This window comes from Alligator sinensis, unplaced genomic scaffold (assembly GCF_000455745.1).
Source record: "Alligator sinensis unplaced genomic scaffold, ASM45574v1 scaffold131_1, whole genome shotgun sequence".
NCBI lineage: Eukaryota > Metazoa > Chordata > Crocodylia > Alligatoridae > Alligator > Alligator sinensis.
In genome coordinates, this window is record NW_005841830.1 from 5813155 (window position 1) to 5831846 (window position 18692).

Here is an 18692-nt window from a genome sequence, read left to right on the forward strand (position 1 = left end):
CCAGGTTGGTCTGGGAGCTCATCAGCCCCTGCATGTGCTATTTCTAGGCTCTAGGTGGTGCTCCCTGTGCCAGCCACTTGTCCTGTTCTCAAGTAGCAGCCTGTGTCCCCTTGGAACTGGGGTTCCACCCCGGCCTGCGAGAGAAGGCTCAGGGAAGCCAGCTGTTCACTGGCTGCCTGCCTGGTGGTGTAGCAGAGCACACTGTCAAGCTCATGGGCTCGCCACTTCTCCATGAGCCTGGCTGGGGATCTGCTGCCTGGGGACCATGCCAGCAGTCATCGCCCTGGTGAGTACAGGACTCAGCCAGGTCCCTGCTACACAAGGTATATCATATCAAGTGGTCTCCCTGCATCTACAGAGCCAGTCATCTTATCATAGGAGGCAATCTGGTTGGTCAAGCATGACTTGCCCTTGGTGAATCCATTCTGACTGTTCCTAATCACTTTCTTCTCCTCCAAGTAATTAGAAAGAGATTCCTTGAGGATCTGCTCCATGATTTTTCCAGGGACTAAGATGAGGCTGACCAGTCTGTAGTTCCCTGGATCCTCCTTTTTCCCTTTCTTAAATATGGCCACTATACTTGCGCTTTTCCCATCATCCGGGACCGCTCCCAATCACCATGAGTTTTCAAAGATGATGGCCAGTGGCTCTACAGTCTCATCAGTCAATTTCCTCAGCACTCACGGGTGCATCCTGTCCCACCTTATGAACTTGTATATCTTCAGCTTTTCTAAACAGTCCCTAACCTGTTTTATGCCACAGTTGGCTGCTTACCTCCTCTGAAAACTGTGCTGCCAGGTACAGTAGTCTGGGGCTGACCTTGCCTGTGAAGACTATGGTGAAAAAAGCATTGAGTACTTCAGCCTTTTCTGCATCCTCTGTCACAAGGTTGCCTCCCGCATTCAGTAATGGATCCACACTTTCCCTGATCCTTCTCTTGTTACTGACATACTTGTAAAAACCCTTCTTGTTACCCTTGATGTCCCTTGCTAGCTACAACTCCCAATTGTGCTCTGGCCTTCCTGACTTCATCCCTGCATGCCCAAGCAAGACTCTTGTACTCCTCCCTAGTTATTTGTCCAAGTTTCCACTTCTTATAAGATTCCTTTTTGTGATTTAGTTTACTGAAGAGATCCCTGCTAAGCCAATCTGGTCTTCTGCCACACTTGCTAGTCTTCCTGCACGTCAGGATGGTTCATTCTTACACTTTTACTAAGGTTTCTTTAAAGTACAGCCAGCTCTCCTGGACTTCTCTCACACTCAGACTGGCTTCCCAGGGGATCCTGCCTATGAGTTCCCTGAGTGAATCAAAGTCTGCTGTTTTGAACTACAGGGTCCTTACTCTTCTGCTCTCTACCTTTCCTTTCCTCAGGATCCTGAACTCAATCATGTTGTGATCGTTGCTGCCCAAGTTGCCATCTACTAGTACATTCCCTGCCAATTCTTTCCTGTTTGTGAGCACAAGATCAAGACGAGCATGGCCCCTAGTTGGCCACTCCATCCCTTGCACCAGAAAGTTGTCCCCAACACTCCAAAAACTTCCTGAATTGCTTGAGCTCTGCTGTTTTCCCTCCCAGGAGATGTCAGCGTGATTGAAGTCCTCCATGAAAACCAGGGTCTGTGATCAGGAAACTTCCACTAGCTGTTTGAAGAAAGCCTCATCCACCACTTCCTCCTGGTCTGGTGGTCTATAGCAGACCCCTACCACAACATTACCCCTGTTGCTCTCCCCTCTGTCCCTAACCCAAAGACTTTCAACACACTTATCTCCAGTTTCATACTGGAGCTCTGAGCAATCATATAGCTTTTTTTACATAAAGTAAAACTCCTCCTCCTCTTCTTCCCTGCCTGTCCTTCCTGAACAGTTTATACCCATTCATGACAGTGCTCCAGTCATGAGAGCTCCCACCAAGTCTCTGTTATTCCAATCACATCATAGTTCCGTGACTGTGCAAGGACTTCCAATTTTTCCTGCTGGTTCCCCAGGCTCTATGCATTCATGTACAGGCACCTAAGGTAACTAGCCAATTGCCCTGATTTCTCAAGAAGAATAAGAATACCTCCCCTGCTACTTACTCCTACTTGCACTTCCTTCAAGTCCCCCACTTCCCCACTTACCTCAGGGCTTTGGTCTCCATCCCCCAGCAAACCTAGTTTAAAGCCCTCCTCACTAGGTTAGCAAGCCTGTCCGTGAAGATGCTCTTCCTTCTCTTCAGCAGGTAGATCCCATCTCTTCCTAGCAATCTTCCTTCTTAGAACATCATACCTAGCATTCCCTCTAAGCTGTGTACGTGTGCAGCTGCGCACAAGAAAAAATCATGCTGCACAATAACTTTTTAATGCCATGCACACAGTGGCGTACTGACGGGGGAGAGGGGGCAGTAGGGGGCCACGGTCCCCGGGCACCGGCCTGGGGGGGATGTCCAGTGCCGTAGCACAGGGGCACTGATGCTCCCCCTGCTGCTGCTGTCGGCTTCACATCTGGCCACTTGCCACCCACTCCAACCTGGCCGGAGGCTTCTGCAGGAGGGAGAAGATACCTGCACACTCCCAGCCAGGATTGCTCATGGATCACTAAACCTTAGAGGGAACATTGATCATACTGTGGTCAAAGAAACCAAAGACCTGCTGGTGACACCACCTGCACAGCCATGAATTGATCTGCAGGATGCGCCCACTCCTGCCCAGGCCCTTTCCCTTGACTGGAAGGATTAAGGTGAATACCACCTGCACCCCTGTCCCACTCACCCTTATAGCCAGAGGCCTGTAGTCCCTTTTGATTTGCTCAGGGCCTCCCCTGGCAGTATCATTTGTGCCCACATGGATAAGCAGCATGGGGTAGCATTCAGAGGGCTGGATGAGTCTCAGTAATCCCTCTATGACATCTTGGATCCAGGATCCAAGCAAGCAGTAGACCTCCTGAGAAAACAGGTCAGGTCAGCAGAAGGAAGTCTCCAACTACCACCACCCATTGCTTCTTCTTGGTGGCGGGGGGTCTCAACCCTTCCTACCTTGGGGAGGCCTGGCCTGTCTTCCTCCACCAATGGAACATGCTCCTCCCTTTCTGTTGCTATGTCTCCATATCTGTTCTTCAGACAAACTGCTGCAGGTAGAGATGAAGATTTCTGCTTGCTGCCAGAGGTCACAAGCTGCTAGCTTCTACCCTCCTCAGAGTCCGTGTCCTCTAGCGCTACCTTTGGCAGTTCTTTCTCTACAGTCCTGGTGGTCTCCTCCAGCACTGAATTGATGAACTCCTCATGGCAGAGGATGCTTTGGAGCCTCACCACCTCTTCCTGTAGTTCTCTTGCCTGCTCCCTGAGAGACACCACCAGAAGGCACTGCTCACATCGCAGGCACTCTCCAACTTGGCAGAGCAAGCAGAGGTAGTGGCAGTGGCTCTGGCATTGCAACGTCCTTCAGCCATTTCCCCTGGGTCTATTAATCTGCCTCTTCTCTCTTACTGCGCTTCTTCCAAGTACACCTTCCTAGGCAAACTCACCTGAAGATGGCTTGTTTACTGTTCCTTGGCCCTGAAAGGTTTCTTTTTCCCTGCTTCCTCTCACCAAGCTTAAAAGCTCCCACTCAGAGGTGTGGGTGGGGGCAAACTGACTTACGAACTGCTTGCAAATGGCTTCCCTTGTTTGCTACTCATGTTCACTCACTCCCTGGTCACTCAGGGAGTCACCTTTAAGAGAACTTCTGGAATCATAAGATCTGTGTGAACAGTGGAACAACTGACATAATTTTCACCTCTTATGCCATGTAAAGCATTTTGGACCTGTGCAACCTCTTGTTGCTTAGGAAAAGAAATCCAAGTGCTGACTGGTGGTGTGAGGTGTTGGCTTTGCTGGGCCACATCAGCACTTTGGAAATATAAATGAATGAATTATAATCTAATGTTTTTTTCACTCTGCAGTAATATGATTCAGTGCAATGATTCAAATACTCATGCTGGCTAGGTTCCCTGTGAGATGGCTGCATTCTGATATACAGTTGATATGGATGGATACTTTAGCATTCTTCAAGCCTGTAGCACAAGTTGTATAAACCATGACCTTTTTCTCATGATATACTATGGGTTAGATACTTTCAAACCTCATTTTGATAGCTGTGGTTTTATAAAGTTGTTGAAACTTACATTTCATAGGTTTTTAAGGTCTCAAAGTCTTTCAGGTGAGAAAGGAATGATTCTGGATAAAAGAATACTCGGGTTGAAAAACAGTGTTAAAATAAAGTAGCATGAGGGAATGCATGCTTAGTGGATCTTCTTACTTTCTACACACAATTCATTTTGTTTCTTGTTTTCTTTCCTCCTCTGAAACTAGCTTAATACAACATATCACCAACAATTTTAAAGTTTTACTACTGTATGCCTGAGCTTTGGCAGCAGGTTAAGATGATCACAGCAAGCTTTAAATCACTAAGTATTGCTCCCTCATCATGACGTTACTCCTGGGAGCCAAACATTTAGGGTGTGATAAAAAGATATAACTAAGGTGAGTGTGTAAAGTGATCCAATGTACTTTAGAGCCAAAACACAGTAGTACATGTAAAAGAAAGAGAGAAGAGAGGAGAGGGAAGAAGGCTGTATACATGCACATATAAGCAAAGGGGATTGTAATTTTATCTACTTGGATTTTGTTCCCTCCGGGTGCATCTACACGAGGCACTTACTGTTCATTGGCCTAATAACACTGCTCAGTAGAGTGTCATAGCACAAATCATGATAATAGTCTACTGCACAATGTTATTAGGCTAATGCACAGTAAGCATCACTAATTAACCATGTGCCAGTGCTAATGCGCAGTAACATCAGGTACTATGCATTTGGTTAGTCCATTATTATGGAAGTAGTAAAATAAATGTGCAATATCTAAGGCGCATTAATCAACATGCATTCATACCCTCCGGGTAATTTGTCTGAGAAATTACCTTTTGTCACAACCCAGTGATTTTGGTGCCTCGGCATGATGGAATTTTCCCGCCACATGAGAGCCTCTTGCAAAGCAAAGGGTTTTCCGTTGCAACAGAAAACCCCGGTGCAAGAGAGTTCCCGCCATTCAAATGCAAATTTGTGTCCCGTTATTGGCCAGTTCTAAATTATTCATACGTGGTGGCTAGTAATTGGCTTGCTAGCCGTTTAAAATTTCGTGCGACTTCCGCCCAAGTCGGAGAACTTTGAGCACGCTGCAGAGTGCTTCTAAAAGAGATCTGACTTGTGGCTGAGCTGATCGATAGACTGATCACCTATCGATTCTTCTCCCCGTCGCCGAGCGCAATCCCAGACGTACCCTTTTCCCGCCGGCTTAAATTGTGGACGGATTAACTGGCTTGGGCCCCGCCAGCTGGGACAACTCACGTAGGTGGTCAAACGACCGGACCATCTGCGTCGCAACTACAAGTGGCGTAAATAAACGTTTTTGCAACCATTAAACCTTGTCTGCCTCTCCATTCACCAGCCCGCCCAACGAACGAGCAGTTTCTAAATCACCTCGAGTCGGCTCTGGCCGTCCGAGACACCTTTTAACTTTGATTAAATGAAATCGGCAAATTAACTGCTAATTACTCAGTATGTAAAGTTTACCTACCCATCCTGGGAAATTAACTTTAGTCTCAAGGAAATACTGTAATCTTTAAAATCCTTCACTAGTTACGGCACCCACTATTACTTCATCTTTCCCAAAAAGTCTCTGTATAAAATTGTGAAATATCCAGGGAGTGGTTATATGATCTATTTACTTTGGAAATTAATGAAAAAAACCCTCTCTCAATCAGTAAAGATATGATTTGTAGGGATTTAGCACCAAGAATATTAAGCCATCAGAAAGAAAGGGTTCAAGGTGCATTTGATGAACTAATTTAATTTTAGTATAATCCTCAGTCTGCTAGAATTATTGAGCACTTCATCGTCTTGGAGCCAAAAGAAACTAAAGACTCTTGATACTAAAATTAGTTAAATGATTCTCAGTTAAACTGTTTTCTGAAGATATACTTTGTTTCTGACCAAATTAAAATTTTCAAAGGAAGTGTCAGGCTTCCCTGAAAAACTTCAAATTGTCATGCTCTGATGAGAAGTCAAAGTTGTCTATGGAAAGCAGACACTCCTTGTAGATATATTCTTTTAGTTGGAAAGCCAAGTTTTCATCCAACCCAATTTTCCATCAATTTTGAAAAGAAAATTATTGACCAGCTCTAGTGCTGAGCTTCTCTGGCTTTCACTGTTTTATTCTTCAAGCATGTCTACCCAGCCCCTTTGAAAGTGCATCCAGGCATATTTCAAAGTCCATGTCCTCACCCAGAATGTTTTTGCTTTAGAAAAGTAGAATTACATTTCACTTTCCCCCACCACTTCCAAAAAATGGTTGGCTGAAAATAAGAAATAGGGTAAGGATATCAGAAACCCCTATTATAGCCATGGTCTTAGAGTCGTCTTCAGTACGGGAGGACAGGCCCACATCTCAAAACCTACAGCTACTCTGCTTCTGACAGCCTGGATTTATCACAAGTAGTAACAAGCTGCCAAAAATAATTTAAAAAGAGAGGAAGGGTGAAACGACAAGATAAAGGACTCAATAAACACAAGGAGAGCAGGGTGAAAAATTCCCAAGTAGTTCCTTGTTTTTAATAATAAATATTTATTTCTAAGTGTACTCTTTACAGTGCAACAAAAGCACACATTTTTAGGTTTTTTACTTAGATTTCTTTTCATTCAGATGAGAATTTTGAGCAGTAATAAGGAAATTCAAATTGTCTGCAAAAACCCCCCACTTCCTGTTAGTGACTGAAACTCACCCTAACAGTTGAAAGGAAAGGGCATAAAGCAAAGCATTTCAAACTACTATCCCGGTCCTATCAGACTGGAGACAACTAGGACAAACAAACTCAGGAAGTGGCAGGGAGTTCGAAAACGAGAGGAAATCTATGGCACAGAGAGGAAAGTGAAGAGATTGCACTGATCTGCACAAAGGTCACCTCTAGGTCACAATGTGCCAAGCTTTTAAAAAAAGCTTTATTTGTACTATAATACAAAACTGGCACACACAGCTGGAGACTGCTGCAGAGACTATTCAAATGTTAACATTCTGAATGATAAACAGCCAAAAAAAGTTCTATGTAAGCAAATTGGAACAAACAACTGATCTAAATTTGGTTGCTAGGAGACAGAGGATTTCAGCCAAAATGAGCCCTGCGCCTCAAGAATACTTTATTTCTAATCAAAAAAGTACCTGTAGATGACGCCATGTTGGTGAAGAAACATGAGTGCTGACGTGACCTCTGCAGCATAGAAACGGGATCGAGGCTCGTCAAATTTGCGCGAGCGCTGAATTTGAAACATTAGATCTCCTCCATTTACATATTCCATGACGAAGAAAAGGCGGTCCTGAAATTAATTAAAACAGTGCTATTTAGCTAATTTCTTTCAGCTGTACAAAGGACTGCTTTAAGCTACACATTCAACAACAACAGGATTTGCGTCAAGAAACTAAAGAAACAAGTGCTGCAATTCTGAGTGAGGGAAAGCTGACAACCAAAAAGGCCCCATAAAATTAAAAAACAGAAAAGACTGAGACACAAAGGAGTAGAAGAAAGATGATAATAATCAAAATGCAATAAAAAAATTAAGGATATTTTAAACACTGCAATCAATTTTTATATGTTTTGATACATACTGTTTTAACAAGTTTAAAAATAATGACAACAGGACAATGTTGATTCTGTCAGCTGCTGGAGGGATGAACAGTTTGCCAGCTGCCAGCCTGCCTCGTGCTTACTGTTACAGATTATCAACTACTTTATTACTGGAATACTTTTTCTTACAAATTATATCTTCCCAATTCATAGTATAAATGATTTAAATGATTTTCAGAGAAACAAGGATTTCCAATACTAAATGCTGAAAAAATAAGAGTTCAGGCCCTAAATCTAATAGATTAGATACAACATTTTTTAAAATAAATTCTACCTAGCTGCTTCCGGGCCCTGTCCCTTTAAGGGTAAATTTTTCAAAGCTTTTCTCCACAACCATGGGGATTAGAAATTTATTTTGTTTAAAATGGTAGTTGAAATTCCCAAGCAATTTCAACCACCCTCAGTGGAATATATTTGTTTACTGCTGTGGCTTTAGAAAAAACACCACATTTTCAGAGACCTTAGAAAAGAGACCTGCTAATACTAAAAAACCAAAGTAGGATATCCACCTTAAACACCCCTGTCCTAAAGAGCTCCTACTAGAAACAAACAATTCAGACCAAAACATAAACAAAAAGTATGATATCTACCAGGGCTGTGCAAAGCTTTGGTCCCTGATTCGATTCACTAGAGATTCGGCCCGATTCGGTCACTGAATCTCCAAATCTGAATTGAATCAGGAGACCCTTTAATCTCTCTGAATCAAATCAGAACCCTCTAAATTGATTCGGAGAGATTCGGAAAGATTCAGAGATTCGGACATAGACACAGCTTTAAATGTTTTTTCTACATACCTCAAAGTACCAGACAGCTCATGAATGCTGTGATGCTGGGGCAGATGGAGCATCCCACAGGAGTAAAGGGGGCTCCCTAGCATGCTCGGGAGCAGACCCAGAAGCGGACCAGAAGCACTTCTGGTCCACTTCCTGGGCTGCCGGGGAGAGCGCAGGGGCTCCCCCATACCCCCCCCCAGCTCAGCGACTGGTGCCTCCTGGGTCTGGGGGGCCACCTGGGGACCACCAATGGCTGGTCACTGAGCCGGGAGGGCATGGGAGGCCCCCCAGCATGCTCGCCAGTGGACCCAGAAGTGGACCAGAAGTACTTCAGGCCCACTTTTGAGTTTGCTGCCGAGTGGGCTGGGGAGCCACCTGCACTCCTGTGGGACACTCCATCCGTCCCAGCATTGCAACATTCAAGAGCCATGCCTAGTACCTCAAGATATGTAGAAAAAACACTCAAAGCTGTGTCTATGGCCGAATCGCTGATTCTCTGATTCAGCATCAACTCTTCAGATTCAGATTTGGCCGAGTCAAATCGGGGACAGTGATCTGAAGCAACGAGCTGAATCCCTGTCCCTGATTTGGGCTGAATCCGAATCCAAATTGAATAGGGCCTATTGCACACACCCCTAATATCTACCTGTATTTTCCATATTTTTCTGTACTAATACTAAATACTAATTTATTTTAACCCTAAATATTCTCTCAGGCACTTTCACCTTTTCCTTTCATATTAATATGTCCCGTTCTTAATTTTAAAAAGCCTACTTCTATGTATGATGAATGAAAAGATTACACATCTTTATAGATTACCACTTTTAAATGGACTAGCAGTACAAAGTATAGTTGGTCCAGAAACTCACAAAATGTGATTGTCTTTAATTATCTGTCCAAAAAAAGGCTTAGCACTTAAAAATGTGTTTAACAATAAGTGTGTACATTGATTTAAGCATGTCTGTAAATGCTATCCTGAACTTAGGTGCTTTCTGGAAATGAGACATCAATGCTTGTCTCCTGTACTGATCATAAAAAGCACACATGGAATAAGAAATTCCAAGCAACTTCTTTCCCCACAGATGAAACATGGGTGTTGGCAGACTGGTTCAGACTGAAGGCCCCCCAGTCCAGTTTTCTGTATCTGACTGTAACTAGCATCAGAAAATGACTGTCATAGCCCTTGCATGATGGAAAGACTACAAAAGCTATGGCATTACTACTTCTGAAAGGAAAGGTAATATTCTAAAGACGATGAGAGTAGGGTCATGGCCCTTTCCACACTGACTCACAACTGTTGACTGATTAGCATCCAGAAATCACAAGGAAGGTCCCCAAAAATAATTAGGCTGGCTTAAAAATTGCAAAACATTTCATAGAAATACATCATCGCTTTTTATTTGCTTTCTACTATTTTATCCTTGGGTTACCTTTGCCAACTTTTCTTCATAATCATGAGAACGAGACATTGCTTTTGAAAAGAAATGAAAGCTGAAATTCTCTGATAGCCCCATGATTCCACAAGCTAAGACAATAAGAAAAACATCTATTTTTGTCAGATGTGATCAAATGAAGAATCTAGCCACACTGCTCGCTAGTTGTGTTGGGCAACAGTATGTAAACTCTCCAAAAATGAGATGCAGACACCACTTTCCAGGAGGCTCTTGATCAGTGTGTAAGAGGCACCATGCTGGCCTGTATACTTTACTGGGAGGGGAGGGGAGCAGCACAGCAAATGTCCCAACACCTTCCCCAAACCAGGTAATCCTTGGTTTGGGGAAGTCAGGAAGCAGCTGTTTCTGCTCCCCTCTCAGACCAGACCAGACTGGGAGGGGAGTATAACAGCATTCACTTTTGCAAGACAAACTTTCTTGCAAGGGAGATCTTCCAAGTTCTTATCTGGAAGATCTCCTAGAAGAGGATTGTTTCCTGCAGGAGAAATCCATTGAGTGTTTGTACACTTATCATTTCTATTAAGAGAATGACACTAAGATGTGGGGAGAAGTGGGCACGCTAGAAGGGAGGAATAGGTTGCAATTGGACCTAGACAGGTTACAGGGGTGGGCAGATGAGAACAGGATGGGTTTCAACACTGACAAGTGCAAGGTACTACACCTGGGGAGGAAGAAACAGCGGCACACCTACAGGCTGGGGAACTCCCTTCTTGTCAGTGCAGAGGCAAAAAAGGATCTTGGAGTCATTATTGACGCCAAAATGAACATGGGTCGACAGTGTGTTCCCCCGAGCACTACCAGGAGTGACTAGAAATAACGGTCGCAAGCTGGCAGAGGGTAGATTCAGACTAGACATCAGGAAGCACTACTTCATAGTCAGGGCGGCTAGGACCTGGAACCAACTTCCAAGCGAAGTGGTGCTGGCTACTACCCTGGGGGTCTTGAAGAGGAGGCTGGATGAACACCTTGCTGGGGTGGTTTGACCCCAGTACTTTTTCCTGCCATGGCAGGAGGTCGGACTTGATGATCTGCTCAGATCCCTTCCAACCCTACCAACTATGAAGCTACGAAACTATGAATGGCGATTCTCCCAGGGGAAATAAAACCCTTGTATGTGGCCAGGGCAGATTCGGGGGGGGGGGGGGGGGGGGGGGGTGGCGAGGCACAGAGACATCCTCCTTTCAAACTGCACCAGGAACAGCAGAAAGGATTTTTTTTAAGTCCCCAAATCAGGTAAAATTCCTGCCCCCACTCTCAGCATGCCCTCTCTTCTCCTCTGTCCTCAGCAGCGCAGGTGCCCTGCTACTGCTGCCATCCCTTGTTGATGTGGGAAGAGGCTCCAGAGCTCATCCTGCCTATCTCAGACAGGAACAGGTGGAGCACTGGTGCTAGCTGGTGGGTTCCTCCTCTCTGCCTGGTCCCTGGGTGTCCATGCCAACCCAGGAGCAAACCCGCTGCTGCCTTCTGTGAGCCTAGCTGCAGCGACTCTGGAGTCCCTCTCTGCTGTGAAATGAACTGGGGGAGTTATGGTTTGAGAGGACTGTGGTGGAAAAGGCTCCAGAGCTGCTGCAGCAGAGAACGGGAAATGGGAGGGTTTGTCCACCTTGTGCTTATTTCCCAGCTGGCAGGGAACTTCTGCAGGATGGGACAGCAAGGAGGAACCCACTCACTGCTTCTGCTGCTGCTCTCTGCTAAGCCCAGCTGGAGAGGAGCAGGAGCAGGAGCAGGAGCAGCTCTAGAGCCTCTCTCCCTCCGCATCAGCCCAGAACAGTAGCAGGGTGGGTGTGCAAGGGGGTGAATGGGAAGGGAAGGAATGTGCTGCTGAGGACAGAGGGGAAGGGAGAGGATGCCAAGAGGTGGGGGGGATTCTAAGTTGATTCGGGGACTTTTAAAAAGTTCCTGCTGCTGCTCCCATGATGCAGTCTTCCTGCCTAGGCTGGGGGACTCTTTAGCCACCCTTGCAGCACTAGCCACTGCTTCCACACCCCGCTTCACAAAATCCGGGATGTGCCCACGTACATGGCCTATGTAATTCGTCTTTACTGGGTGTATCTACACATGCCCCCAACACAGTTGTAACTGTGCAGTCATGTAGTATTTGCTGTTACTGTGCAGTTCCAGTGGTGCACAGGTCATTTCCAACCCTACTGCACAGTAGCGTCAGCATCACAGTTTATGCCTGCCAATGCTATCACACCGTAGCAATGAGCTATGTCACCATAGCTCATCACTATGGCAATGTAGCGTCTTATGTAGACGCGTCCACTATGGCTTAGATTTTCTGCAGCAACCACCTTCATACAGCTTGTGATTCTCCCTGTTCCCCAAAGTCACTTACCTCGCAGGTCCTAGAAGAACCAATGAAGGAGCCTTTGGGTAGTTTTCAAATGGAAAGCAAATCATAAAGGATGAAAGTAAAAAAAGTAATTGATAGAATGCGACTGTGGTACTCATGGCTTTTTTTTTCTCACTTGTGGATGTTATTTCTCGGGACAACTGTGTATTTATCTCTTAATCTACCCATAGTATGAGTTTAGCTTTTATTTTATTGCAGGCCAAAAATTACCAGCTTCTGGATATTCACATCTTCTATGTCAAAAGTGCCCTCTTGCAGGTTTGTAGCTACAGCCATTCTCTTTTGATTCCAGTGTACACCGAGATGGCACCTAACTAATCTGATATAGCAAGTTTAGTATGAGTGCCTGGCTACACAAATCTACTGATATTTTTTCCATGACATTTAGGATGGGCTTCTAGTTCTTGGCAGATGCCACTTTTCATAAGCGTTGTTCCCATACTACCTCCAGTCCTGTGTCTGGATTTCTTTTCCTAAGCAACAGGAGGTTGCACAAGTCCAAATTTTTGCACTTTCACATGGACAGAAATAATATTATGACTGAAATTGCCCTACTGCTGAGATAGGATCGATTACTTACATATATACCTATAGATAACTCTAAATATGATTCTTGCATTTCCATGAAATCTGCTTTCTAAATCCAATTATCTCACCATTCTTTTAAAATTTATCTATATAAAAGGAAAATAATCTGGTCAATTTGAAATGGGGAAAAATCTATACTTAAATAAGACAATAGGCAAGGAATTTACAGAATTGTGTACTTATATCCAGCTCCGTTAGATAAATCACATTATCTAGTTTTTCTTCCCCCGGTATATTTTTTTTGCCTTTTAAAGAATTTAATTAAAATCTCTTTGACAGCTTGTGGATTTCTATAGCTAGGAACTTATAACTTGTTTTCTTTTGTTCTTTTCTATTTTTTCTCCTAGAATATATGGAAGAAATTGGCTACACACTAATTGACCTGGCAAGTGCCCATTGATTTAAGTAAAGCCAGGATTTCATCCTAATCAAACACCTCATCATGCAGAAGTAAAGTTCACCTGAGAACAATAACTTGGTTGATATGTCTTCAGAATTTATTTAAGCACTAAAATGAGTGGGTACACTACAGTATCCCACAATATTATGGAACAACCAGGGTCCTGGGACAGGTAATGAGATATGGTTTTATCAATCAATTTTGTTTTAAAACTGATTTGAATTATTTTTGGATTCCATATCCATCCTATTTGAGAAGTATGTTTTGATGAACAAAATACACGTGAAACAGTTCTGGGAATTCAGTAATGATATAAACTGAAATAAGAAGAAAAACCATAAACAAAGCCTGTATAATTAAAACCCCTATTGGCATCAGTAAAAAAAATAAGTACAGTACAGTAAGCAAAAATGTTTTCTGAAGTACTCAAATATATTTTCCATAGGTTTTTATTTTCTCCCTTAGTCAAAGCTGCTTTTCCATAAACATTTAAAAATTATGGTTGAATGATAATAATAAGCAGAAAAAAAATCAAAACAGACACTGTGGGTAAGAGGCTTTCAATGCAAAGAGTATTTCATTAAGACATGAAAAAGTACTTAGTTTTATTCCATGGAATAACAACCTTCCCTGTCTCTGGTTTTAATTACTATCTTTGTGATGACAACAAGCAAACTTGCTTGACCTGACAAGTCTCTCTCTTCCCTCGCCCCCTTCTAACCTCTCATCCTAGTTTTCAGTATACCGACTCTGCCATATATGGGGACTTATTTGGCAACCAGAATATTTGCTGATATGGCTGGTGGTTGGATAATCCTGCCAACCAGATATCAGGTGGCAGAAGAATCCTTTTTAGTAAAGGTGAGCTAACTGCAAGCAGAGGAGACAATTCTGTTACCACAAGGAAGTTTTGAGTGGGGAGGCACTCATAGTTTGTCAGCAAACCTCTATAGCACGCAGCAGTCTGCTTAGTCAACAGCACAGACAGGGAGTTAAGTAACCAACGTAGCTGTCAACCGCCTGATTAATTACTTGCTTCTGTCAGGCCTCTGAACCAACCTTAGTTAGGTGCTCAGAGGCAGTGCACAGTGATTCAGAATGAACTATTGGCATGCCTCATTCATTTGATATGATGCAGTTAATATAGATATTGATAGGCTTTGCCTAACAGTTTGTATGCCATTTGCATGATTTAAATGGCTGCTCATGTTAACCATGGGAAACCTAAGTAGCCTGTATTCCCTAAACATCTTACTAATTATCCTCCTCAATGTCACCGAAAGCTTAATGTTGACAAAACTGAACTTAATGTTATTCTTCATCATCTTCTGACTCTGTAACAACTGGCAAAACAACCTCTTTCTCAGTCACTCAAGCTTACTTGTACGCATCTTTTCCCTTACTCCAATCATCCAGCTGTGGTCAAATTCTACTTCTTCATCCTCTTCAACATTTTAAAGATATATCCTTTCTTCTCTCTCTGCATAAAATGTTTATGTCCAAGCCCTCCTCTCCTCCTGTCTTGATTACTATCACCTCTTCCTGTCTAGGAAAAAAAAAACATCTACATGTTTATGTTTTTGTTAATATAATAGTATACATGCTGTACTCCTTTCACTTTCTCTGTAAGTGTTTCTTTTTAGATTGGAGTTCCTTGGGGCAGATACAGTGACTGCTTTTTCTTCTTGGAAAACAACATTTGAGGCCATAATGGAATCAACCTAGTTCAACTTTGAGTAGGTGTGACTGATGATCAAGACTTCCTACTAGCAAGACTAGATATCCTTGCCAATCAGTTTTGTTATGATACAGGACTCTCTACAAGCTATTAGATGTTTATATACATGGAATACTACCATTGATGAGAAATAAAATTCCACATAAATATGGTAGAAACATTTATATGTAGAATGACAGCCTTTGTTGTATTGTTTATGGCCTGAGAAATGATTGCTATGCTTCAAAGAATTATTTATCAAATCAGCCCTTTATCTGACTAATTTGTATTGGTTTGTGGGGTTCCTTTCCACTTAAAATCTCATTAAAAAGTATTAGATTACAGTGTGAAGAAAACGTATCAGCAAATCACAAAGATAAGAGTACAATATTTTCCTTTATTGAGGCTTAGGAGCTGAGAGATCCAACATGTAATGAATCCAGCCTAATTAACCAAAATATCACAAAGCAGAAATAAATCATCCAATCTGTTTTCCCATTTCAAAACTGAGACATGTATCCGTGCTGTGTGTCATGCAGTCTTTTTGTTACCAGCCTTAGTTTCTAGGATCTACCCTCATAACTGTTCAAAGCACAGAAACCAGGAAAGGCATCAAACATATACTTTTCAACTAGAATTTGTAGTTGATAAGACTTATCAGCATTCTCCAAGTAGCATTTTTTTCCCTTGTTTTATGTTTCTCATACAAATGGGTGTGAATAAATTCTTCCTGATTCTCACTAATTCCTTAAACTAAGTTCATTATGTCAATAAACTCTTTTATAACAAACAGTCTGAGGAGGTTATACCTGAATCAGATTTCTCCAGAGGCTTGTGAAAAATACAACAATCATAAAGAAAATAACACCACATTAGAAAAAATAGGAATGTCTACTGACGAAAAGCAAATGTAACATTAAAATCTCATTCATTAGCTATATCTTGTGTTCAATGGCAAAGGTGGTTTTGTTTTAAGAAATATTAAATGTGTTATTGACATAAAAGTTGATATATACTTTTATTACACAAGAAGTCAAATAAAAATATCATAACTTTGGCATGCTATGTAAAATGATATTTTATTCAAACCATGAGTGGATGAAATTCCTACCCAAGTAGTACAAAACTGTGATTACTTAACTCTATTTAAACAGGATGCTCAAACAGTTTGTTTAAAATTACCTAAAACTACAGCAACTGTCCCACCCTTTAGAACTTGAATAAACATTTCCTGCTTCTGATTGAAATTGCACAGATACACTGTACCCTTAGTATACAAAACTAAGTGAAAGCCTTAAAGAACCAGAAATATGAAGGAACCAGAATCCCCCATTCAAACATCTCCTCCAACCCCAATGTTGGACAAAGGCCATCTGCAAATGCACACAAGAGAATGTGGGCAAAAGAAATGCAAGGTGTAAAACAGTTACAAAGTTTAAATGTCATATTCATTTATTCCTTTATGTTTACATTTACATAATGTTTTGATTATTTTTTATTTAAAAAAATCTAAAATTTTCTTATTTAACCCCTCCCCCCTGATCCCATTTTTCCATGATTAAAATGGAACATCACTGGTGTTTTGTTTTAATCGGAAAAATGTGCATCTTGGGGGGGGGGGGGGGGGGGGTTAAATCAGAAAAATTTGGATTTTTTTATCAGAGAAAACCAGGATCCTTGAACATGAGGTAACAAATGTCATGAGAATTATTTCTGACAACCAGTTACATTAAAGTTCCCTTCAAATTGTTTCAGACCATCACTGCTGGATGTATACTACTATATTTCATTCTTCTCTGCCTGGTGATCAGCTCCTAATAGTCTCCAGTTTGTTTCCCCCTACAGGAAGGACGGTCTACTACCTGAGATACAGACCTGAAAGTCAGAACTCTGACATTCAATTCCTTGGCTTTGCCCAAGCTATCAGTTCCCACAAGGGCTGTTGAAAGGATAAGTCCATTATGCTTCTGAGATGTTCAGACACTATAGTGATGGAGGCCAGATCAAATATGGAAACAATATAAGATTCTAAATAGATAACACACAAATGAGCAATATTTTTAAAACTTCATTGGCTTTAAGGCCAGGTGGCAGTGGCTGACCTGTACGGTGGTAAGCAATTAGTGTTCTAAATTGCTGTGTAGCATAAACATTTATTGTTAAACAGCTGTCATTTTCCTTCCAAGCAGTGATGGCATTTTGAAGGATGAAATAATTCCTGTTTACTGTGAAGCATTCTATACATTCGAAAGACCTGTAGGAGTCCAATGTGAAAAGCTTTTTTCCATATATTAGTGTAGGTTATTTATTCCTAATTATTACTGCTATGATTATCACTGTTTGTGAACTGTTTGATGACCTCCTTTGGATTGAATGGTTTTAGGTTTAGTGGACAAGCATCACCTTTACAGGAAGTCTCAGGAATAAATTCAAAAGATTGAATGGACACATAAATTAAAGAAGTCTCATCATTCCCTATTCATAATCCCCCAAAGAATGCATGGAGGAACATAAGAGGTTGAGTTGTCACAGCACAGATTGCACTGATATTGTTGAGTGTGTGTGCGCGCGTGCGTGTAAGCAGAACACCAGTTTCCAGGGCAGTTTCAGGGAAACCAACACTAAAAGTCCCTGGTGAGAGAGACACGCTAACTGGATAAAGATCCTTACCAAAACAATCATGAAGAGAAAAGCAGTATTCTGTTTGCAATTACTCTTCCCACAATTAACTCATTTTATTTACTGGCCCTATTGTGCAACCTGTCAGCACCAGTCAGCAACGGTTCCTCATTTTCCTAACTGTTAAGACTGGAGGTGGGCAAAATACAGCCCGCGAGCCACATCCAGCCTGCCAACTCATTGGATCCGGCCCGCAGGCAAGCACCCACCAATTAACTGTATCTGCCCCGCCGGCAGCTGCACCTGCTGCGCTCTGCATGGAGCCAAGTCCCGCCTGCTCCCACCTGGGGCAGCATCTGCTGTGCTCCCAGCCTACTCTGCTGGAGAGCGCCAGCCCCAGCCAACAGGCACAGCTTCTGGGCAGGGCTGCTGCTGCTGCCCAGGGAACTGCTGGGCTGCCCTGGCCTCCAGTGACTGCTCCGCCTGTCCCTGCTGCAGTGCTCCAGGCAGCAGGCAAGGAAGGGAACCTGCAGCCTTGAGGGGAGTGGGGCTCTGCCTGCAGCTCACTCTGGCTCTGCTTGTGCATGGCCAGGCCAGGGAGCATGTGGATGGAGGGGGTGAAGGAGCTTGACTGCTCACAAAGCCCCGCCAGGCAGGCATGGGACAAACAGGTAAGGTGGGAGCAGCAGCAGCATAGGCTTGGTTCAACCCTGCTGGGCAGGCACAGGGACAGGCAGGTGGGGCAGGAGCAGAAGCAGAAGCCAGTGCAAGTGTGATGCAGCACTGCCAAAGTGTGGAACAGAGACCAAGGGTGCCAGGCTTGGCTCCCGGTCCCCCCTCCCCTCTCCTAAGGGATTCTCTTGCTGCCTGCCAGTGGCAGCTGATTTCCTGTCCTTTGCAGCATGCTGGAGACAGGCAGGAAGTGTTGATCCCCCTCCCCACCTCCTGCAGAGGGGCTGGGCTCAGTCGCATCACAAAGAGTGGGCAGGGGGCAAGTGGCAGGGAAGCCCCCACATGCACACACCCAATCCACCCAAACACTAATCACACCCCACACATGCACCCACACCCCCTCACACACCCCACTATACCCACA

General features: G+C 43.3%; 1 protein-coding gene across 2 annotated transcripts in view; it reads right to left on the reverse strand.

The window, feature by feature from the left end:
- PRKCE (protein kinase C epsilon) overlaps positions 1 to 18692 on the reverse strand; it is a 518294-nt gene that overhangs the window by 92491 nt on the left and 407111 nt on the right. For both annotated transcript variants that reach the window (XM_014519408.2, XM_025204781.1), the window contains exon 11: positions 7227 to 7381. In XM_014519408.2, coding sequence (XP_014374894.1) covers positions 7227 to 7381 — 155 coding nt within the window. The remainder of the gene's footprint in view (positions 1 to 7226; positions 7382 to 18692) is intronic.